The sequence below is a fragment of the Syngnathus scovelli genome, chromosome 11 (assembly GCF_024217435.2).
Source record: "Syngnathus scovelli strain Florida chromosome 11, RoL_Ssco_1.2, whole genome shotgun sequence".
In the NCBI taxonomy this organism is placed as follows: Eukaryota; Metazoa; Chordata; class Actinopteri; order Syngnathiformes; family Syngnathidae; genus Syngnathus; species Syngnathus scovelli.
Window position 1 is genome coordinate 3,895,776 of NC_090857.1, and position 23,491 is coordinate 3,919,266.

Consider the following 23,491-nt stretch of genomic DNA (forward strand, 5'->3'; position numbering starts at 1 on the left):
TTTAAAAGCTGTTAATGTAAGGATGCAGTTTTACTAATACTAATATGAACGGACAATAATATACACTGACGGAAGGCGTAACCATAACTACACTATATGTGGGCGTGGTATTTATTTATTTTGAAATAAACGAGTGATTGTTTTTATATTTAAGATGGAATAAGAGTATTGTGAATTGCTGCGCATGTGTGAATGAGTTTCGAGTGGTGTGAAAACAGAATCCACTGCAAGACCAGGAAAAAAAAACGGATGTCGCCATCTTTAGTAAGGGACAATAAACCTCGAACTATTATAGAAATACGCTGTAGTTATTTGTACGTAGTTAAGCGTTGGCATACTATTTATTTCGACTTCTTATAAAAAATACTCTTCGCACACGTCGTTGTACGCCGATTGAGTGTGTTAAATACAAAGTGTATTTTAATTTGTAGTCAACATAGTCAGCAAGTTGTTCTCCGTCGCCATGTTTGCTTTGGGTGACGCCAACTCTCTCCATTTTCCTCCGCCTCTGGTTGTCAAGAAGATGGCAGCTTCCAGGCAGGCATGAGAGGAAATATTTCTTCGCAAATCGAATGAATTTGGATTATTACCACAAGATAAGACCACCCATCAGTACTTTTGCAAATACTGCATCGGATTAGGTAGGTGAATATTGGAAGGATATCCCCGTTTTGAGTTTGTACTGTTTTGTTGTGACAAACCGCCCGGCCATTTTTCTTGTGGGAGCTGCACAAGTAGGCCGATTGTGAAAAGATGGCTGCTTCCACTGACGGCATGAAGCACAATAACACTCTATTTATGCAGTTCGATTAGCCTTGGCTACATTCCACGAGTTTTGTTGCAACTTTGTTTATGTCAGGTAAATTGTGCATATTAGAACATTGTGAAAATACTTTGCATTTAATTGTAAAAAATTGCGACGCTTTGACAGATGCTAGCCGCTCAAGCTAACACTTTTGGGTTTGAGCCGCAAGCCGCTATCGCAAGCGAGATTTTAACAGCAAATGTCTCAAGTTTGTGTTTTGATACACAGCACACAATGAATTATCAGACAAGGCATTTGGTTGTTGCAATCCTCTGTGTTGTTCCAACTTTAATCGTGTGTTCCTCTGTTAGCGAATGCGTCGGAAGCGCCCTAGATAATGCTAAGTTTGCTAGCTACAACATGGCGACTCCCAGAGAGGCATGAAAAAAAAGCCGACTGCTGGTCATAAGTTTCATATGTGATTTACATCTGAGTTGTAGCGGTACATGTCATTGTGCGTGGTTGTCTGCTATTTGTTGTGATTCACTGTAATTTGTAATGTCGCTCTGTTAATGCAGTTGGTGGTCGTGTATTTTCCCCTTTCATTCGCTTCCGCCATTTTTCAGACTGGCACTATCGTTAGCGGGGGCTTGTTTGGTTACAAGATGGCGGCTTCCATGGGTCGAATTCAATGGTTGGAAACAACTAAGGCCAACCGTGGATAATCGGGTGTTTATTTATTCATAATTGTACAGTATTTTTGTTTGACCTGGTCCACGAAGTATTCATCTGTAGAGGTGACCCGATACTGTCGTTTGGCTTGAGTTTTTGGGAAGCGTTTTCATCTAACAAAGCTAACAGTCAAGCTAGACTCGGGCGCACCGAATGAAGTTTGGCGCTGTGGAAAAGTTGGTATTCTTATCACGTTAACTCGCTCTAATTTTTCTGTATCCAGTCATCGCATCAGCGTACGAAATTCCCTGTTTCCTTGTTTTTCGACAGAAGTCATGTCTGTCCCTGGTTCCGTGGTGACTGGGACCTCGGTGTCGGTTCTGCAACCGCGGTGGAAACGGGTCCTCGGATGGTCGGGTCCTGTACCCCGGCCCAGACATGGACACAGAGCCGTGGCGATCAAGGAGCTGATGGTTGTTTTTGGCGGAGGAAACGAGGGGATAGTGGATGAATTACATGTCTACAATACCGGTAAGCTTAAATTTACACGTATAACTTTGCTCATTGAACGTGTGTGTTCGGAATATGAGCCTCGCTTTTGAACATTGTATCATTGATGAAACGTACGCGTAGGCACGACAAAAACTTTCGCAAAAGATTAACTTTAGCGGGCATAGGCCGCAGCAGGCCTAAACAAGATATTCAAATTTCTGTACATATTGCCCCCTGCTGGCCAAAGAGCCGTATGGCTTATTAAAAAAGGCGGGCTAAAGTAAAATGGAAGATTGTCGTTTCGCGTTTGTCCAAAAATGAGTTACAGTTGCTGAACCTGTATTTTCTGCATCCTCCTTTATTATGGCGATTGGTTTGTGAAAAATAAAACGTACCCAGTGAAAATGTTGATCAAAGAAAATAATTTAATTTGGATAATCATAATTTTACTGAGTGAGATGTAGTTAGTACAGTAGTGTAAACATTCTACTGTGTTTTGAATTCCTAGCTACCAACCAGTGGTTTATCCCTGCTGTCCGTGGTGACATTCCACCTGGCTGTGCCGCGTATGGTTTTGTCTGTGATGGCACAAGATTACTGGTGTTTGGTGGTATGGTGGAATATGGAAAGTACAGCAATGATCTCTACGAACTACAGGTAAGTTTTTGCTTTAATAAATAAAAGGAGAAAAAAAACAGTTTGCATTTTTTTTATTACATGCATATGATTGTTTTCCTCAGTTTTCACAAGTTCAAATGCACAGTGCTAACTGCCTGGTTACATTTTAACTCCTACTTTGCCCCAGTTACTTCACTGATGTTAGGATTTGATTATTCTCAACAAACAGGTTTCTTATGCCTACAGAAAGCGGAGCTTTATTTGATGAAAAGTTGCTCAATGTCAGGTGTTCTGATTGTGACTGAAGTCATGTCCTAATCACATACTATCGCCAAAATGTGTTTTTGGAAATGGAAATAAAAACCTTGCTGTGACTGTCTGATTTAGGCCAGCCGATGGGAGTGGAAAAAACTGAAAGCAAAAAACCCCAAAAATGGCCCTCCTCCCTGTCCACGTCTGGGTCACAGTTTTTCCCTGGTGGGAAACAAATGTTACTTATTTGGTGGACTTGCCAATGACAGTGAGGACCCCAAAAACAACATTCCCAGGTAGTGTCCTCAAAGTGTTTGGCATTGTATGTTAGTGTGCAAAATACCCATGACTGATGCAGGGGTCTCTTTTTTTCTTTCTTTCTAGATACCTGAATGATTTGTACATACTCGAGCTTCGTGCTGGGTCCAGCGTCGTTGCGTGGGATATTCCAATCACATATGGAGTCCTGCCTCCTCCTCGCGAGAGCCACACTGCAGTGGTTTACACAGAAAAGACAAGTAGAAAATCTCGACTGATCATCTACGGGGGAATGAGTGGATGTCGCCTTGGAGATCTGTGGACTCTTGATATTGGTAGGTTTAGAACTTTTTTTATTAAATTTAAAAATACTCAAAGAATGATATATTGCATTTTTTTTTGCCTGTGTTACACTTAACTACTTTGTTGTTAACGTTAGATACCCTAACATGGAACAAACCATCAGTGAGCGGCACAGCACCTCTTCCTAGGAGTCTGCACTCTGCCACAACCATCACAAATAAGTGAGACAATTGATGCTCCTTCCTACCACACACTCTTTGGTTTCCGTTAAGTTATTTTAACGTTGCCAGCCTTCCGTGACATGTTGCCAAACTGTGGTCGTGTTTACTCTACAGGATGTACGTTTTTGGCGGCTGGGTTCCTTTGGTAATGGATGATGTCAAAGTGGCCACACATGAGAAAGAGTGGAAATGCACAAACACCCTCGCCTGTTTGAATCTCGGTAGGTCTGACTGCAAGTATATTTTCTTGAAAAAAATCTTGATTGAATTAACTTGTTGATTGGATTACATTTTTTCTTTAGACTCTATGTGCTGGGAGACAGTATTGATGGACACCCTTGAAGACAACATTCCCAGGGCCCGTGCTGGCCACTGTGCTGTGGCTATCAATTCCAGACTCTATGTTTGGAGCGGCCGTGATGGATACCGTAAAGCATGGAACAACCAAGTTTGTTGTAAAGACCTCTGGTATCTAGAAACCGGTATGTGTGCGCTTTTGTTTAAAAAAAAATCATTGTCTTGCCTTATTCAAAACGTTTGTTGTTGTTGTTTCCCACCTCCTCTCATTTATTTATTTATAAATCCTCCATGCAACCAGAGCGGCCACATGCCCCTGCTCGGGTGCAGCTGGTTCGTGCCAATACCAACTCCCTCGAAGTGAGCTGGGGTGCAGTTTCCACTGCAGACACATACTTGTTGCAGCTGCAGAAATACGACATCCCCGCAACACCAGCTGCGGCCTCGCCAGTCATGAGCTCAATCCCCTCGCAACCCATCACCTCTCCTAAAGGTCCCTCTCCGGCTGCTGCCGCACCCTCTCCACAGACTCTGTCGCAAGCCGGTACTACTCATGCTTCCTCCTTTTTTGCTCCCAAGGGAAGCGCTATAAATGTGTAGTACATAAAGGCTCACTGCATCTTATCTTTTTTGTTTTACAGCTGTATTGAAGGTTGCTGCCCAGCAATCTGCGACAGGCGCATCTCTCGTTACAGTCCGCCCAAGCCAGCCTGGGAAATCTCCCGTCACTGTGACCTCCCTTCCTCCTGGTGTCAGAATGGTTGTGCCTGCCCAGGCCACCCAAGGCTCGGTATGACCAGATACGCACATCAGAAGAGTTTCCGACAACCAAATGATCAATTATTGCCAACATCTTCTGATTTCAGCCAATTGGAAGTAGCCCTCAGATGAGCGGCATGGCAGCATTAGCTGCTGCAGCCGCAGCAACACAGAAGATTCCGCCGGCATCTGGTGGAACAGTACTCAATGTTCCTGCAGGTGCCACAATTCTCAAAACAGTCGCTGTTTCCCCTGGCACCACCACAGTAAAAGTTGCTTCCCCAGTCATGGTACGTATTGAGAGACAAACAAAGAACCGTTTTTAAAAGTACGTCAAGCAGTCTTGACCAAAGGTTGTTCAAATAAATGTGTGCGTACAGGTCAGCAACCCTGCCACACGCATGCTGAAGACTGCTGCAGCTCAAGTGGGCACAGCCGGTACATCCTCCCCCACCACTACCACCAGGCCCATCATCACTGTGCACAAGTCTGGTGCAGTCACTCTGGCTCAGCAGGCCCAGGTGGTGACCACTGTGATGGGAGGAGTTACCAAGACCATCGCCTTGGTCAAGAGTCCTCTCACCATGGGCAGTGGTGGCACTCTGGTGAGAAAATGGGATTTTTCACAACCCGGAATGGCTAGAAGTCATAAAAGAGGCTAAGCGTTGCCTCATCACGTGAAAATCGTGTCCCATGAGCACTGCCGGATGGAGAAATGTTGGCCTACAGTGATGTTATTTATCGTCATGACAATCGCTCTCAGCAAAGAATTTAATTGTCTCGCTCCTATTTCGGCAGATCTCCAACCTTGGAAAGATGATGTCTGTGGTTCAAACCAAACCAGTGCAGACATCAGCAGTCACAGGCCAGGCTTCCACCAACCCTCTCACTCAAATAATTCAGGTAGACTCTATGTAGTGCTGAGAAACTCTTCATGTGGGCACAAAATGGCTCTCCTGATGTTTTGCAAATGTTCCCTGTCGCTGCCCAGACAAAGGGTGCTCTGCCAGCCGGCACCATTCTGAAGTTGGTGACCGCTGCGGATGGGAAGCCTGCCACGATCATCACCACCTCCCAGGCCGGAGGCGCTGGAAACAAGCCCACGATTCTTAACATCAGTGGCGTCTCTTCAAATGCCTCTAAACAGGGCCCTACTATTATTAAAAGCATCCCCATGTCAGCCATTATGACCCAACCAGGATCAACAGGTCTGAACTCCCAAAATTTGGACAGCAGAGAAATTACTGTATTGAAATGTTCAACAAATGCAAGCGACACAAGTCTTAGAGCTTGATGTAATGCATTGTTTTCGGTCCTGTAGGTGTAACAAGCAGTACTGGAATGAAGACGCCCTTTACAATCCTTACAACTAAGGTGATGACCACTGGAACACCTGGCAAAATTATCACTGCAGTACCCAAGCTCGGAACGGCAGCTGGCCAACAAGGATTGACACAGGTACACGCATCAACAACTTGATAGAAACATTAGTTAGTATGTATTTAGTTTGGCTGTGTAGCATGTGCTGCGTATGTGCAAAACGATTCACCCTGACTCTTCTGTTCGTAGGTGGTTTTGAAGGGCGCGCCAGGACAGCCAGGGACAATTTTGCGCACTGTACCCATGAGCACAGTTGGCGGCGTTCGACTTGTTACGCCAGTGACCGTGTCTGCTGTTAAACCCACTGTCACAACCCTGGTTGTCAAGGGAACAACTGGTATGACAATAACTAGTTGCTTCTACTTTTTTATTTTTTATTTGTTATAGCCTCTTCATCATACTTTTGTTGTCCTTTTATATTTTTAGGTGTGACCTCACTTGGCACAGTGACTGGTACAGTCTCCACAAGCTTGGCCGGCAACACTGTGGACACGACCAACGCATCTCTGGTTACGCCCATCACCACATTGGGCACCATTGCTACCCTGTCCAATCAGGTCATCAGTTCACCTGCGATAACCGTGTCTGCTGCCCAGACCACCTTGACGTCGGCAACCACACTGCCCGCGTCCACCATAACAGTGCAGGTGAAATATGGCTCCATGTTTTCAGTTATGCTAATGGAAGTTCAGTACAGTCTGACAATGTTGAATCAATTCTGAAAGTACAAATAAGCTGCTCTTACTAAGGTACCAAGAAGAGTGTTTTATTGAATTTTGTTTTGTTTTTGTAATACTTTACTTTGCTTTCCCCCATCCCAGAACCAGCCCACTCAGGTCACTCTGATCACAACTCCCAGTGGCGTTGAAGCCCAGCCAGTGCAGGATCTGCCAGTGTCGATCCTGGCTTCACCCACTTCTGAGCAGCCTAGCTCTTCTGAGGCTGGAGCTGCTGGCGATGGGTCTGGGACCGTAACATTGGTCTGCTCTAACCCACCATGTGAGACGCATGACACAGGCACGACTAACACGGCCACAACTTCGTCCGCTACCATGGGCGTAGAGCAAGTTTGCTCTAATCCCCCATGTGAAACGCATGAAACGGGAACCACCGCCACAGCCACCACCTCCTCCGCTCCAATGGGAACAGGGCAGGTCTGCTCAAACCCTCCTTGCGAGACCCACGAAACGGGAACCACCAACACGGCTACGACGGCCTCATCAAATATGCCTGCTCTCCTCATGTGCTCCAACCCGCCATGCGAGACCCATGAAACGGGCACAACCAACACAGCAACCACAGCATCAGCCAGCATGGGTGGCGGAATTCCGCAGGTGTGCTCCAATCCGCCCTGCGAGACTCACGTGACCGGCACCACCAACACATCCACCCAGGCGTCCTCCAACATGAGCGAAAGCCAGACCACCGGCACAACGCAGAGTGTTTGCTCTAATCCGCCTTGTGAAACCCACGAGACCGGGACAACCAACACGCCATCGACGGCCACTTCCAACATGGGAGGAGACCAAACCAGCTCAGCAACCAGTGCCGTTCAAAGAGTTTGCTCTAACCCACCTTGCGAAACACATGAGACTGGTACCACCAACACCGCCACCACTGCCACCAGCAATCTTGAGACAGGAGAAGGCACAGGTATACTAAAACCGGCAAACCATAGCAACAGCTTTCCCACTACACGAGATTCAATGTGGATGAATGTATTGGATTATTTTTCACCCGTCGGTTGGAGACGTGAAATTGCGTCATGTGATTTGCTTTTGGTTTGACTGCAAATAGGACAAGTGTCTTTGTGCATCTCTCAGCAGCCCAGCAGACAGATGAGGTAACTGAAGGCACCAGCAGCACTGAAGAAGCCTCTTCCACTGCAGCACCGGTTAGCACCACCCAGGGCAGGGCCATCACTACTGTCACTCAGTCCACGCCAGCACCTGGGCCATCCGTACCTGTAAGAATAACACGAAGATCTAGCAAACCATTGTAACCTGACTCTTGTTAGCGGGTTCAAAACGTTTGGGTTTTGTCGTTGATGATTTCTGCTCCTCCATTTTTGTCCAGTCGATCGCATCAATCACAGAGGGGGTGAGCGCCGAAGCCAGCTCCACAGAAGAACCCATGCAGACTGAAGCGACTCCATCAGCAGAAGATGCACCAGCAGAGGAGGGAGCCACTCCGATGGAAACTCAGGCAGAAGTAAGTCTACTGTCTCGCTACACTCGTGCTGTTCAAAGACGACATTTTTGTTAAAGAGCACAGCCAACTTATGTACTGTATGGTTACTCCATTTATCACGACATATGTTTCAGACCCAACCATGGTGGCTGAAAATATGGAGACCAGATAAAATGTTTTTGTTTATGAATGGAACTGTTTGTTCCTTTGATGGAAATCCACCCCACCCCCCTTGTGTTTGGGGTTACATGAATCCTATTAACCATAAAAGCAAACTAGAATTTGGCTGTCCTATTGACACTTTGATTGCTGTGATGTTTTTTTCAGGGAGACGCAGCAGCCGTAGCCACAGCCACAACCTTGAACCTGCCATCTGAGCTCATGTCTGAGGGCCAGGGGGCCACGCTGATGGTCACAGGGCTATCGGACGAGGAGTTAGCTGTCACAGCTGCGGCAGAGGCCGCTGCTCAGGCAGCGGCAACTGAAGAAGCTCAGGCCCTGGCCATACAAGCCGTCCTCCAGGCCGCACAGCAAGCTGTGATGAGTGAGTTTTGTTTACTGGGCCCAGCCGCGCCTTTGAATTTTTATCGTACATTTTTCAAAAGCCATAGATAAAGATACAGACACCAATTGGTTTTGTGCAGACGAAGGCGATGGCGCCGGAGAAGGCCAGCAAACCACCACCATTCCCATCATGCTGACACAGCAGGAGCTTGCGGCGCTGGTTCAGCAGCAGCAGCAACTTCAGGAGGCCCAGGCTGCCGCCCAGCAGGGTGCCGTAGACACAAGCATGCCCACCGAGGGTCTCGCTCCTGCTGACAGCCTCAACGACCCCTCGGTGGAGAGCAACGGACACAGCGAGATGGCTGCGGCAGTAACAAGTGCTGTGGCCGCCCTACTGCCACGCACCACCGCCGAGAGTAAGGCCCCGCCGATTACGAGTCGGGCATAAAACCTGGCTCGTACGCCTGCCAACTTGCTGAATCTGAAAAATGCCGCCCCCTAGTGTTCTTATCAAGAAGCATAAGTTGAAGTTGAAGCATAAGTCAATCTTTCTTTCTTTCTTTCTTTCTTTCTTTCTTTCTTTCTTTCTTTCTTTCTTTCTCTCTTTCTCTCTTTCTCTCTTTCTCTCTTTCTCTCTTTCTTTCTCTCTCTCTCTTTCTCTCTCTCTTTCTTTCCTTTAATCCTGCTTGATGTTTTATTAAAAAACTGTATTCACGGTTCCTCTCTTGCTACTACTTATCCACAGCACTTGCTCCTTCGAGTACATTTGCACCGGTTGTGTCGGTGAGCAGTCCAGCCAAGTTGCAAGCCGCGGCTGCGCTAGCTGAAGTAGCCAATGGCATTGAGGGAGAGGTGAGTGAAGTGTCTTGCTGACCTTTCTTGGCGAGAATGCAATCTGGAATCTGCATTGACTGAATGGTTATGGTTTTGTTTGTACATAGAAGCAAGCCCCTCAGCCCACTCCTGTGAAGCCTGCTGTGAAGAAAGAGAACCAATGGTTTGATGTTGGAATTGTCAAAGTGACAAATATGGTTGTCACTCACTTCTACGTGCCAGCAGATGATTCTCAAGGAGATGTAAGTCTCTTCTGAAGCCACCTTTTTATGCCTCAATGTCTTACAAAGTACTTTTCACATCTGTCTTGTGCCCATAAGGACGATTCTGGAGTCATTCCAGACTACGGTCAGATGAAGAAAATGGAGCTTCAGCCCGGGACAGCATACAAGTTCCGCGTTGCTGGCATCAATGCTTGTGGCCGCGGAGCCTTCTCGGAGATATCCGCTTTTAAGACTTGTTTGCCGGGATTCCCAGGCGCACCGTGTGCCATCAAAATCAGCAAGGTAAAGTCACAATCTATTTTACTTTAGTCGTTTGTTTATTTTAAATGCAATTCAACTTTGCTTTGTTCAGAGTCTTCCTAGAGTTGTTTGTTTCCAATTTTTTGGGCTGAGACGCAAATGGTCCTGAGCAAATCAAAGTGTTCCTGATGACAAAATATGTAGAATGCTCCACCGAGGTAGTATCTTTCTGGCATATCTGGGGAATAAGAGTGCAACTGTTGTGTGTCACACAGAGCCCTGATGGCGCTCACCTGACCTGGGAGCCGCCCTCTGTGACGTCAGGCAAGATCATTGAGTATTCGGTGTACTTGGCAATCCAGAGCAACCAGACAGCCGAGGCCAAGGCCTCCACCCCGGCCCAGTTGGCCTTTATGCGCGTGTACTGTGGACCCAACCCCTCTTGCCTGGTGCAGTCTTCCAGCCTGTCCAACGCCCACATCGACTACACCACCAAGCCGGCCATCATCTTCCGCATCGCCGCCCGAAACGAGAAGGGCTACGGTCCAGCCACTCAAGTTCGATGGCTGCAGGGTGAGGACCGCAATTTTCAAACCTATGCCTCCGTTGTAGAAGATAAGACACGATGCTTTAACCGGCATTCTGCTTTGTAGAATCTGGCAAAGACGGTGCCTCTGCAAAACCAGCGGCCAAAAGACCGGGCACCTCTCCTGATACGTAAGTACTTGCACCATGGAAGGTAAAAAAATCAAGACTTGACATCAAGACTTGCTCTGCTTTTGTGTGCTCTTCCAGTAAGACTACTGGTCCAAAGAAAGCAAGGACGGACCAGTGAGGTCGGCCAGAGACCTTTTCCCTTTTTTTTGTTTTTGTTTTTGTTTTTGTTCTTTGCCTACTTGCTGTCCTTTTTATCAGGAAGACCTCTTCACCCTCAATGTCATCCTAATCGCACCCCCCCCCCCCCCCCCTATCCTCAAGTCTCAGACCAGACCGCAATGGAGGCTGAACACCCGAACGAAGCCGAGATTAAAGTCAATCTGAGATGTTTCTGTAGATAAAACCCTCTTTTGTCCATGTTCTGTTGGCCGTGATATTTGTAGCGCGACATAACGTTAGAAGCACATTATCTTTTTCAGTCAAATCCCCGTTCCGCCATTTTAACTTTGCTTTTTTTGGGGGGGCTCGTTTCAGTAGTATAGCAGTATAGAGAAGCATTTACATCTTTCACAAACTGGGAGCCAAACTGAGCGCTATGTTCCTTTTTTTTTTTCTTCTTGTGAATCCTGGGGGGATGTAGAGAGAGACTACATAAAAAAATGTACAGTGATGGATCAAGGTTGTGGAGGCATTAGAGTAGATGAGAGGAAAAATCGGTATGGAGTCAAATAAAGCACTTGTCCTTAACGAGAGGACATTTTTTTTTTTCTCTAAATTGCTTCATCGGGACCCAAGTCCGTTGAGTTGTGATGCTACAGGACTCCTGGTAACATCGTCACTGTGCTTTTCACCCCAAGAGGCATCCGGATGTGGTCAGAAAAAAAAGAATGACAATTTGTCGACAGAATCAACCTTGAACTTTGCTTCGACTGAGACTTGCAGCACGCATTCACTCACACACACAAATAATTGCAAAGTCTTTCCCAAAAATAAGCAAGCTGTGGTGCAGATCTTTTTGTGTAGTTTATTTTTGTATTTTTAAGCTCCCCCCCCCCCCCCCCCCCAACTGTGTATGTTGTGTGCATTTTTTTTTAATCACTTCTTTCTTTTTTTTGTATCTATTGTTCATCCCTCCCCCCCAATAGATTGTGTTTGTGGGCAGATGGGTGGCCATGTTGAAGTTGCCACTATATTTTTAAAAGTTGTCATTCAGTTGGTTGCTTGTTGTTAACAGGTGGGAAGGAAAGAGCAAGACTTTTGTACGTATTTGTTCCAAGTAGAACTGCAGAAGTTATAGGACTGAAGGGAACTTTAAAGTGGACCCAGGGAGAGATTTTACTTTGTTTACTCCACCTTTCTCGATGCTTGTGTGTTGCTTTGTTTGCCAAACAGGAGTTTGACGGGATTCATAACCACCCCCTTAACATCCCACTCAGTTGTCCTATGCTTTTTTTTTTTTTTTTTAAGCTCATAAATGTGGTGTCTCACCTCTTCATTATTATTTTTATTTGGTAGAATGTCAAATTATGTTAGTAGGCATATTCCCCCCATCCTATCGATGTATGTGAATCCATGTAATAAATTTTAATTTTGTTTTTCCCCTTTCACGACTCTGTATTTCAAAATGCAGATGGCGTGCCCGTCATCTTTCAGGTGTGAACCGTGCTTGACTTTGAATGAGGTTGTCTTGAGCAGGCGAGCTTACATAGCCAGAGTGCACACTCACTTGTAAATTAGTTCATTCCTAGAGCAAGAATAAAACAAAACCATCAAACAATCACGTTGGCCTTTTATAGAATTACCTGTGACAAACCTTTTACATATTGGTCATCTCTTCATTGCCTTTTTGTGTATTTACTATGAAAGAAAAAGTTCTATATACAAAGATCTCTATAGTCTCGCTGATTCTTTTCCGATTTGCCCGTGTCCAGACGATTCTCCGACAGTACAGCGCCAACTTGTACTGAGACGTGTAGTCTCACTGCACGTGTTTGTTGTTTTAGCAAGGTCATCCATCTCTGTTGTGATGATACTGACCACATGTCACCTTTTGGCTCCGCTCGCATCGAAAATACCGTTTGTGCGTTCGCTCGGTTTCTTTCTCTGGCTGAACTTTGTCTTCATATGCATCCTTTTTTTTTTTTTTGTGCGTGTCAGTGTGTCCGTTGAACAAAACTAGACATGCATGCAAAAGCAGTGTATTTTGGTAGTGATGCCTTAAGTTAGATTCATAACGCTGAAGGTTCTACAAGGAAAAACAAAACAAAAACAAAAAAAACATTGAATAAGTTTGTTGCTCTCTTCACATGGTATTCAAGTGTGTCCTTTGGTTCCTCAGTACCTTTGCAGGGTCACTCTTTTTGCACCCTTGTTAGATAGGTCACCATCAGCAATGCCGAGACGTGTTTGAACTCTTCCCTCCACGAGTGGTGCTCTCAGCACCGGCAGTCGTTTTTTCTCGGCCGATCGCAAGTTACCTGGAAATGTCCTGTATTTTCAAATGTGTGTTTTTTTTGTACTGTAGGGAGTAATGTATCTTTTATCATCAAAAAATAAACATGGTAAACAGATGAGCTTGCGTTCTCATTTTTACCATTCCGGCCCATCGGTATATGGCGAGCTCATATTGAAAACTACAGCAAATAACTTAAAAATGGCATCAATACATTAGAAGGCTGCAAGTGTTCATTTACATAGTTGGCTCAAGATTTTGAAAAAGTAGGTTTACTTGCTTTTTGGATGTAAATAAAGCACAGGTGTCAAACTCAAGGCCCGGGGGCCAGATACGGCCCGCCACGTCATTTAATGTGGCCCGCGAAGACAAATTGTGCATCGAATTCGTGTGTCGTTACTAGAATTGCAAATTGTCTTCACCTTTAATAATGTCTTTTTCTTTTAAAAATGACCAGTTTATACTTGTCTGATTTGAAAACAAGTTGTCAGTTTGTTTTGTAGCTTTGACTGTATATAATATGAGGTGCTCATACATTTATTTGGGTTGACAGTCAGAATGGCCCTCCGAAAGAAGCTATGACTACAATGCGGCCCGGGAAAAAAATGAGTTTGACACCCCTGAAGTAAAGTCAAGACCTCAAGAGTAATGTGTCATAGTTGTGTGTGTGTGTGTGTGTAGGCCCTGTGTGGCAGAGATAAGAGCACTGCCTACACACAAGTTGATTTCCTAGGAATTGTCCTCTGCATTTTACCAGTGACCCATCACAGCAAACGCAAGTGCCATCCCCAACAAATGTATAGCGTCCAAATTATACGATACCGTGTTTACCCCAAACTTTAGTTTTTTTGTGTGGCAGTAAATGTATGTATTTGCACATGCTTTATGTAAAAGTTCGGGCGTTACTTACTGCCCTGTGTGTGTGACAGGGTTGGATTCCTGGCCTCCTCCTATGATCTTGATAAGGACTTATCTAAGCGAAGCAGCCCACTCGCACAGCGGCACAAGCCACATCCCTGCCCAGTTTGGTTCATCTCACTCATGCTCACCACTCCACTCTGGTACTCAAGCATATGGACACCATCGGCCCTAAAAAGCTAAAATGTAAAACATTCATTACATTTCGGCATAACACACTTTCAACCAGTCTTGTTTCCGTTCAATAATGTTTTAGGAATTAGGTCGGTGCCAGTCAAAACAGTGATACAGCTCTAACCTGTTTTTAAGGTACCATGATAATAATCAAGTCAAGTCAAGTCAAGTTTATTTGTATAGCCCTAAATCACAAACAGTCTCAAAGGGCTTCACATAGACAAAAATTGACAATTATTCTCAAAGCATCCCCTGATCTTAAGCTCTTAATCATCTAACAAAAATAAACTACCACTTCAGTGTCAATTCAATTAAAGGAAAATTATCTGATAACATCCTAGGAGAATTATTTTAAAGTCTGACCTCAACAAAATGGTTCAATCCCGAAGAACTGTTGCAAAAAATGCTAACACTTGGTATGCTAAGCAATATCGCCCTCTGAATACAAAAAACAAACTGCTGTTTTATTTTATTTTGTTTTCAATTGTTTCGATAAATATCCAAAAGTTGAAGGTCGTACACATTGATTAGTAGTTTCTCTCTTCTCCCGTGGACATAACTTCATGCTTAAACTTAACACTGTGGTTGAATTGCCGTACTTTGCACAAATGCGTCAACTTTTTTGGTCCCTAATTTCCCTGAAAACTTTAAATGAACAAAGAGAAGAGAGTGTCGCGGGCACTGCTTTGACTATCAAATGGCCGCCATAGTGCCGACTTGTGCATCTCCATGACGGGTCCTATCACACCACATCTCACTGCAGTGCTTTGCATTGCCATGAGAGAAAAATCATTCTTTGTCGCCTACTTAGAATATTTGTTTTCTTCACTTGTCAGTCAAACTCACTGTGAACCTTTAGAGAGAGGCATCCCAGTGATATTTAAAATGTACATGGCAAAATTCTCATAATAATCTGCATGCTTGTTTCCATCATTGAATAGGTTGATTTAAAACATTTGGATTTTTGTGTTCTTCTGGATACATATTTTATTGGATTATTTGATAATATTGCACTTTACAGTTGAAACTACAAAAAAAATCTGCATTAATATATTTGGAGATTATAGACTTCTATTTTAATGTCTTAATTACAAACATTAAGTATTTTTTTCTATTTTTTTTCTGCATCTTTTTTTGGAGGTGTGTCTCTCTGAAAGTTGACCCCAATCCCTCCCACACCATGTGGGCCCTAAACGTTACTACTGGTGGGAGAAACTTTTTTTTTCAGGCAAGGTCCGTCAAGTTGTGGCACCCTCGACCTAACAGGACACAGTTTGTAGCAAACATTTGCGCCCAGCTCAACTTTCAACTCCTTTAACAGTTACATCGCTTAAGGTAGGTCAAGTCACATCTGTCACCAATGTCTGCCGACTAAAATTTGTGCACTTGTTGAACTTTTGATACAAATTGTAGATGCTGGATGCATGTGTACTTTCATGTATATTGTAATTTTTGTTATTGAACATAATCTCTTTTGATCGGCTCTGATTGACATATTTATATTATCAATACATCAGATGTAGCTGTCTTATGCGCTCATGAGTTATCAGCTGAACATTCTGTGCCAACATGTGTTATAATAAAAAAAAAATTAAACTCCGAACAGACACTGCAATTATTAGTAATTCCATATTTAAATTGTTGACATTTATTGGCATACAGTAATGTACATTAATGTATTTTTGTTGTGACATTTTGCCTAATTTCCATTATTTAATGTAATCATGCATCAGGGTGATTTTATTTTATTTTATTTTATTTTATTTTATTTTATTTTATACCCTCATTCATACCTTCTGTAATGTACATGCAGGCAGCATGGAGGAGTCTTCAGAGCCATCTCACTGGGTGTCTTCATCGCTGCTGGGCTCCGATACTCTGGCGGCCTTCTCTTCTGAATCCGGTCTTCTGCCTCCAGGAGAGGACGGAGATGCCTTCTTCTCCAGCCAGGACGCAGACTACACCAACCTGTCCTCCTTCTTCTCCAGCCCGAGTCAGAATCGAACACCGTCCACCTATAGGAACGGCTCTGGTCAGTGGTCACCTTTGAATTATTTTTCTCCTCTTCTTCTATAGATGGCTAAAAAGTTTAAACGTATTGTCTCCAGACAGACAAGTAGATGTTTCTGTATTTTGTAGATGAATCATTTCAGATTTAATTTTCATGACGTCTGTTCTGTCCAAAAGCGCGCCAAGCGTTCACCTCACCGAGTCTCCTCAGCAACCTCCAGCTCCTGGACGGGCCGACCGCTCACTCCCTGGGCTCGGCCTACAATCTTCCTGACAGTACCTGGAGCGGCAGTCATCTGAGCAAAAGCACATTCCCCACCTCTTTGTACATGGGGCTCTCCTCCTCTCTCACCCCTTCCAGGGATGGCTACTCGTCCCCACTTCGAGAAAGTCCTCAACCTCAGGAGGCCCTCAAGGCCGAGCGTATGAGTCCACTTGAGGGGTCGACGTCCTGCAACGGGTTTCTAAATCTGACCCCTGCGGTCGGGGGCATGTATACGCCGACATCCCACTCGCATACGCACGTGCTAAGCTCTTACGGTCCATACATGACGGGCCCTCAGGACTTCGCCGCGGCCAACTACTACAGCAGCCCCGGTTCCTGGATAAACCCCGCCTACTCCCCAAAACTTCGCAACAAATTGAGAATATCCACACCAGGTGAGAACAAACGTATTGAAGCTGTTGATGTACATGGACTGTAAAAAAAAATATTTTGGGGGGGATCCTAAAAAGTCATTTAGGTTGGGAAAACTTTAAATGACTGACATTTATGGTCACGATGAAAAAAAAAATCAAAAGTGGATTTCACAGTTGGACTTTGTTTGAGCAGAGGCCAGAGAGTGTGTTAACTGCGGAGCCACGGCAACCCCACTTTGGCGCCGGGATGGAACAGGCCACTACCTGTGCAATGCCTGCGGACTCTACCATAAGATGAATGGCCAGAACAGACCTCTGATCCGACCCAAGAAGAGATTGGTATCTATATATTATACGCTAACAGGGGCATTTTGTAGTGGGCAAAAAAGTGATTAAAAATGGTCTTTGGTTTTCAGATCGTCAGCAAGCGTGCAGGCACACAATGTGCCAACTGTCAGACAAGCACGACAACACTGTGGAGACGCAACGCAAACGGGGAGCCCGTGTGTAACGCTTGTGGCCTCTATTTTAAACTCCATAATGTGAGTTCTTCCGCTTTGTATCCACAGTTGTGTACTTTCACCTACTCCCACATGAAATTCTCCTCACAGGTCAACAGGCCCCTCACGATGAAGAAAGACGGCATTCAGACTCGCAACAGGAAAGTGTCCAACAAGAACAAAAAAGGTAAAAAGGCAGCCATGTTGGAGACGTTCGCTGAGGCCGCTCCGTCGCTTTCCGCCGAGGACAACAGCGGGCCCTTTACCCTCGGCCATGCGACTCTCCTGACTTACAGCCCCGCACCTCACCTCATTCCCGGCCCATCGCCTCTGCACGCTTCGGCTCCCTTAGCATACCCGCACCACCGCAACCTGGGCATGATGCCCACGTTAGTTTGAATGAGGGCGAGTGCGGGCTAGCTGGTGATGTAAATAGAAGCAAACTTGATGTAACTGTCTTTTTGATTATTCACGGTGTGAAGATATTCATAAGTGATGTCACGGTCTGCACTGTAAAAAAAAAAAAATTCGGGGGAAGTTTAAGTTGGACAACATAAATTATTAACATCTATGGCAACACTATTAGTGGTTCTAAACAATTTGCAGAGTTGTTTTTACTTACATCTTTAATTTGGGTGACAATACATGGGATGATTAGTTGTCAATCATATATATATATATATATATATATATATAAAACATTGACAACTAAAAAAAGATTCACTACTTTACATACATTCAAAGAAAACTATACTATATATATATATATATATATATATATATATATATATATATATATATATATATATATATATATATATATATATGTTGTTGCACTGCCCAACTTAAAATTGTATCAAGGATGACTGCCTAATAATTTTGAATTCATCCATTTTTTTATTTTTTTTCATTTATGGTGTGTTTGCTGAATTTATCATCACATGTAAACAATGGCCAAATGAATAAAATGTGTGACAAGTATTTTCTGTCCCTCGCGCGTGCATTTTAAAACAAATCTTATTCAAATTTAGGATTTTGACTAACCGCAGCAAGCACATTATAGCAATGTTTGGTAGTACGCATGCGTATATTTTAGGGGGAGAAGCAGAGTTGGTGACACAGGCATGAATGGAGGATGGCTGATTAGTTATCAGTGGGACTGCAGACCTCTAACCAGTCTCACCTGCAACTGGCAACGAACATTCACTGCAGATGGCAATTTGAAGACACGGTAAAGTGGAATAAATGCTTTTATTAATGTCAGTTGCAATATTTTTCTAATGCAAAATATGTTCCTTGTGTCTGTTTAAGTTTGGGAAATACCCCTTCAAATCTGCACTTACATAGTATCGTCCTGAAAATACACAGAATACGTATAATGTATCAAATAGTGCGACACGAGCGCCACCAAAAGGACATCAATGGAAACTGCAATCTCGTCACCACCCTCCACGTACACGCGCGTACACTCACCCCAACTGACATATGCAGGATGTATGGCTTCTCTGCAGCTGAAAGATAAAAATGTTGTGGTGTTTGCAATTCACGGTTATGCATTTAACATTTAATTCACTGAAAGCAACAAATACTACTGCTAGATCGAGATCCGCAAGCGAGGGTGACTAGATTTGGGTTTCTGAAAAAGAGGACACCATTCTTTAGGGAGGTCATAGTGGTGGTGGTGGTGGGGGGGCTCTCTAGTGGTTAGTGCATTATTTTTTTTTTCCTAATGAGATATTATATATAACTAGTGTCAGGGAAGTCAAATTAAAATGACAAAATATTGGTTGCAATAATAATTGGCTTTTATATTTTATTTTAGTCATATAATGGCATTTCTTGCTTGCATTTCAAGTAAAAAAAGTCTGACACAACTCAAGGAACACTTTCAATATTTTTTTTTTAGTGTTAAGGAGTGCCATCCAAATATTGTGTCCAACGTAATGATGTTTTCGATTGTAAGGCATGATGAGTTTAATTCTTTTCTTGCTAAAATGAAAACCTCAGACTCTACTTTTATTCATAAATGTTTTATTGAAAATGTGAACAGAACTACTATACATCATATTGGCAATTGAATACAGGTTTAAGAGCATTGATCAAAAATATATATATCTCTGAGAAATGAAAGTACGTCTAGTCGATAAGTGAACAGGCTACGGGAGGCAAATAAACAACATGGAAGTATATACAGTACAATGAAACCCTGGAACGATGTGAATTTTTGGGCCGCTTCTTTTAATTGTTGTCTTATTAAAAGCATGCAGCAAATAATTGCATTATTCTTAAATATAATAGCAACTAGCAAATTTGGTGGGAAATGCATTTCATCAGACAACAATGGAAAGAAAGATCTTTCGAACAACAAGATCAAGGCACACTTCCCGACAGCAACAGAACGTTTCATGCGTTTGCATTTTCTTCTTGCAAAGATATTTCACTGGTGCATGAAGACTCTTCCGCGGTTACCGCTTCCTCCTCTCCTGTGTCTTTCGAGTCGACCGGCTGCTTCTCTTCTGTATCTGTCGAGGTAGCTACTGACTCCTCTCCCGTCGAGTCGGCTTGCGAGTTCTCGAACGTTTGTGTGGAGTCACCTGCGTGGTTCTCTTCTGAGTGTGTGGATTTATCTGCCTCATCTTCCGCGCGTGTGGAGTCTCCTGTCTGCTTCTCTTCGTGGACCATCGAGTCACCTGCCTCCGCCTGTGCCGAGTCGCCTGGTTCAGTGTCGTGCGGGTTCGAGTCACCGTTTCTCTTAGCGACAGGAGTCGGCTCGATTTCTGGCTCACTATCTGAGTCGATTAGAATGGGCTCTGTGCAAATGTTCTTTGCAGAGGAGGCGACGGTCTTGTTTCGGGCCATATTCGGAACGCCAGACTTGAGTCGACCGGGCCTGTCCCCCGAAGCGCTTTCAATCTGGGCGCTGGGGAAATCAATGTCGTGTTTGACTTTCTCGAGGGCCTGCGTGTCAAATCCGAGAAGTACAGCTAGGTTTGATTTCTCACATTGGCTTTTGCATTCTCTCTGCATGGTCGCAAAGTGCTTGCATATGTGAGATTTCCATATCCAGAGGCTCGCGGACAATTTTTTCTCTTCGGCGGCGGTAGGATAAGGACGCTGATTGAAGTAGGACTGTAGGAACTTTTGGCGAGCCTCAAATGTCTTGTGCTCATTGTTTCGCTGATCCGCAGCGAGGTCCCCGATACGTGTCTTCGTGATAGCGGTGGAAGGAAATGTTGAGTCTGTGCTTAGTTTGATCTTCTTGGAATAAGTGGCCACGCGTGTCGGCAGCACCCTCTTGAGCACGGGCACCCCGGCCGAGTTGAGCGTCAAGGCCGACTTGGCACCGAGACTGGCCTGCTTCCTTCCAACCGCTCTGCACTGGACGAGATGCAGCGTAATAGTGGAAGCCACCATGTTGCTCGTGTACACTCCCAAACAATGGATGCACTTGTAGGTCATCTTCTTTTCAACGGGATGCATCGTTTGGAGTACCTGATGTCGCTGCCTGAGGTGAAAGGCCAACGGATTTGCCACCGATTCTTTCACAGGGGTGCAACACAGCGGGCACACCGTCTTGCTCGTGTAAATCGCTTCCCTGTTTGCGCAGAACGAACCTTCAAGCACTTGCGTCTGGGCGAGGGAAGGGGCCACTTTCCGGACAGACTTTTCTTTAGCCTCGGATTCATTCATGTTAAAGGTGAGAACGTGAAGCTGGACATTTTGTTTGATGGTGAGATCGAACATGAGCGCCGCCGACCCGGGCGGTCCTACAAAAACGTTAAAGTGGGCCTGCTGCTCGTGCTCAAGGAGTTTCTCAACACTGTGGAAAGAAGAGTGGCACTGTGGGCACGTGATGCCGTGTATTAGCAGATGGTTGAGGAGCGTATCACTGGGCAAGTAGCGGTTGCAAAGCAAACACTTGCTGGTGAAGTTGTGGATCTTCATGATGTATTTGGCCATGGCCCAGACGATCCTCGCCTTGTGCGCACTTTCAAAATGAGCGCTGTAGAGGGTCTCGGGGAAGAGCTCGTTGCACACCGTGCATATCTTCCATTTTTGTGTCTGGGATGTGTTGGCGGCAGGCACATTGCCGCCGTCTGCGGTGGCGGTGCCGCAGGGGGCTTTTGCGTTGACCTGTTTGGCCGCCCCCAAAGACGGACTTTTACACACAGGTCCCGTGGGCTTCAAGTAGCCAATCACCGGTTGTGCTTTGGCATTACCTGCGAGGGAGGACCCCCCGTTGAGAATCATCGAAGACTTCTGGGACATGCTCGGCAGATTGGAAACGACGACATTAGCGTGGCCGATCATGGCGGTGACCTGAGCGCCTATGCGCTCGTGGTACTCGATGACATGCTGCACCAGCGACTCGTAGGTTTTGGCTGTGAACTTGCAGCGTTTGCAGAGAATGTTGTCTCCGTTAAAAGAAGCGCCGTTAGGGAGTGACGACTTGGGGATGATGCGTAGATACGGCGCGACGACGTGTTTGAAATGTTCCCGGTAGATGTGCCTTCTCACGGCATTGTAGAGACTGTCACGGTAGGTGCATTTTTTGCAGAAGTACAAAGATCTCGTACCACCGAGGCCAGACTTGTTTGTGGCTACTTGTCTCTGTTTGGCTGCATTAATCCTGGATATCTGTTGGTCCAATTTGTCCTTGTGGAATACTCTAACATGAATCTCCAATGTTCTCTTGTTTGCAACAAACGTGCAGTAAGAGCAGTTAAGAAGAACTTTATCCTGAATCAATCTCTTGTGGGCATGGCGGTAGTGATTCTTGTAACCCGCGTAGGTTGCGGAAGAAAAGCGACATTCTCTGCAGCAGTAAGGCCTTGATCGGTAGTTCTACATGGAAAAAGAAGATGCTGATTTCAATGCAAGCACTTGAAATGAGAAAAAGCTTTACCTGGATTTTGGAGAACGAAGGATGCCAGCCACATATATCAGTGTGCAGGGTCTCATGGAAAACTTCCTCACCAGGACTAAAATCTTTGAATTCCTGCAGGAAAAATAACAAAGCAAGAAAAGACACATTTAAAAAAGTCCATAATATGGAAGAACTAGCAGAAGAAATAAAACGTATACTCACATTTACTGCCTCCTTGCAGAACTCCAGTCCAATATCTTCGAGTGCAATTTTTACCTGTTTTCTGGCTTTCCTCAGTTTGGTCAAGTCGTTCACAGGGATTTGATACATCGCTCCTGATAGACACATTTACAAGGTCCACTCAGACTTAGACACAAAGTTCTGTGTAAAAACATATTTAATCAAAACTTGACCATGAGGCCCGACTCTGCTTGGGCGGGCAAGCTTCGATCAAGGCGTTTCGCACGACTGCGAATCAGTGCTATCGCGTTCGGGAACATTCCTTGCCTTTCACTAATCCCATCGGTGTTATTGAACAAAAGCAAGACTTGTTTTGTTAACTTTGTACGCCAGCGATGATGTGATGGCTAATATTAGCTGTTGTGTTAGCTTCCCTCGGTACGATTAGCCCTCTTAGCGTCACAGCATCCTTTTTGATAGGACCGCTATTAATTTCTTCGATATGTGTGCATTTTTCTCACCGGGTGATAAGCCAGGATTGGCTGATGAGCTCCGTGGATAGGTGGCAATAAATAAATTTAGTGGCCCTGCTGAGACTTCCTCAGTTCGAAAAGCCGGTGCGGGTGCTCTGTTTTGCGCCTAGCTCACAAGCTAGCTAGCTTGCAGCTATTGCAAGCGCTTGGAATTCCGCAGCGAGCCGACGGAAGGAGGCTTGACACGATAAGAGAAAGGATGCAAGTGTTGCGGAGACCAATGTCGTCCACAATGATTCTGTCAGCACCACCCAGTGCCCAGCCTGCAAACTGAAAGCCGCTACCCTGCCTCAGGTAAGGTAAAAACACCAAAGTAAGCCAACTCCGAATCCAAAATGGCGAGTAGGGAGGGAAAAAAACGGAAGTCCTAAGAGGCACTTGTCTCCACAGCCAGTGTTGAATTTCACTTTTGAATTGAAAATTATTTTATTTTTAGATTTAAATTGCTCTGGATTATGATGCTGCTCACCCCCAGCAAAATTAGCTGTGCCTGGCCACATGTGCAAACAAAATGATCTGATCTGCTGTCGTTTTCACCAGGGTAGGTCACTTCAAAATAGTTTTATTTATCA

The 23,491-nt window shown here is 44.8% G+C and overlaps 3 protein-coding genes and 1 long non-coding RNA gene across 5 annotated transcripts; 2 read left to right on the forward strand and 2 right to left on the reverse strand.

The window, feature by feature from the left end:
- Window positions 1-714: 714 nt before the first annotated feature.
- hcfc1a (host cell factor C1a) lies at window positions 715-13,216 on the forward strand. Its single transcript, XM_049733518.2, has 28 exons — window positions 715-859; window positions 1,748-1,948; window positions 2,418-2,566; window positions 2,915-3,075; window positions 3,164-3,372; window positions 3,477-3,561; window positions 3,676-3,782; window positions 3,864-4,043; window positions 4,160-4,402; window positions 4,500-4,648; window positions 4,725-4,907; window positions 4,998-5,222; window positions 5,416-5,520; window positions 5,609-5,825; window positions 5,939-6,075; window positions 6,187-6,334; window positions 6,424-6,644; window positions 6,819-7,650; window positions 7,821-7,963; window positions 8,074-8,208; window positions 8,515-8,731; window positions 8,832-9,107; window positions 9,437-9,543; window positions 9,633-9,767; window positions 9,846-10,031; window positions 10,265-10,562; window positions 10,643-10,706; window positions 10,785-13,216. The coding sequence occupies exons 1-28, from the start codon at window positions 853-855 to the stop codon at window positions 10,822-10,824; spliced, it is 5,160 nt and encodes a 1,719-aa protein (XP_049589475.1). The 5' UTR covers window positions 715-852; the 3' UTR covers window positions 10,825-13,216.
- On the reverse strand, window positions 11,693-16,544 carry LOC125977223 (uncharacterized). The gene is made up of 2 exons (XR_007484569.2): window positions 16,399-16,544; window positions 11,693-16,205 (listed from the first exon to the last, which is right to left on the reverse strand). It is a non-coding gene; the product is annotated as an uncharacterized lncRNA (long non-coding RNA).
- On the forward strand, window positions 16,009-18,011 carry gata1a (GATA binding protein 1a). The gene is made up of 5 exons (XM_049733533.2): window positions 16,009-16,222; window positions 16,378-16,860; window positions 17,033-17,178; window positions 17,256-17,381; window positions 17,451-18,011. The coding sequence occupies exons 1-5, from the start codon at window positions 16,009-16,011 to the stop codon at window positions 17,736-17,738; spliced, it is 1,257 nt and encodes a 418-aa protein (XP_049589490.1). The 3' UTR covers window positions 17,739-18,011.
- Window positions 18,012-19,353: 1,342 nt separating this feature from the next.
- On the reverse strand, window positions 19,354-23,053 carry adnpa (activity-dependent neuroprotector homeobox a). Of its 2 annotated transcripts, XM_049733525.1 has the most exons (4): window positions 22,908-23,053; window positions 22,429-22,541; window positions 22,246-22,338; window positions 19,354-22,184 (listed from the first exon to the last, which is right to left on the reverse strand). In XM_049733525.1, the coding sequence occupies exons 2-4, from the start codon at window positions 22,534-22,536 to the stop codon at window positions 19,743-19,745; spliced, it is 2,643 nt and encodes an 880-aa protein (XP_049589482.1). In that variant the 5' UTR covers window positions 22,537-22,541; window positions 22,908-23,053; the 3' UTR covers window positions 19,354-19,742. The 2 variants fall into 2 exon arrangements, with proteins under 2 accessions (XP_049589482.1, XP_049589481.1); XM_049733524.1 differs by lacking the exon at window positions 22,908-23,053 and having other exon boundaries at window positions 22,429-22,554.
- Between the last annotated feature and the right edge of the window lie 438 nt (window positions 23,054-23,491).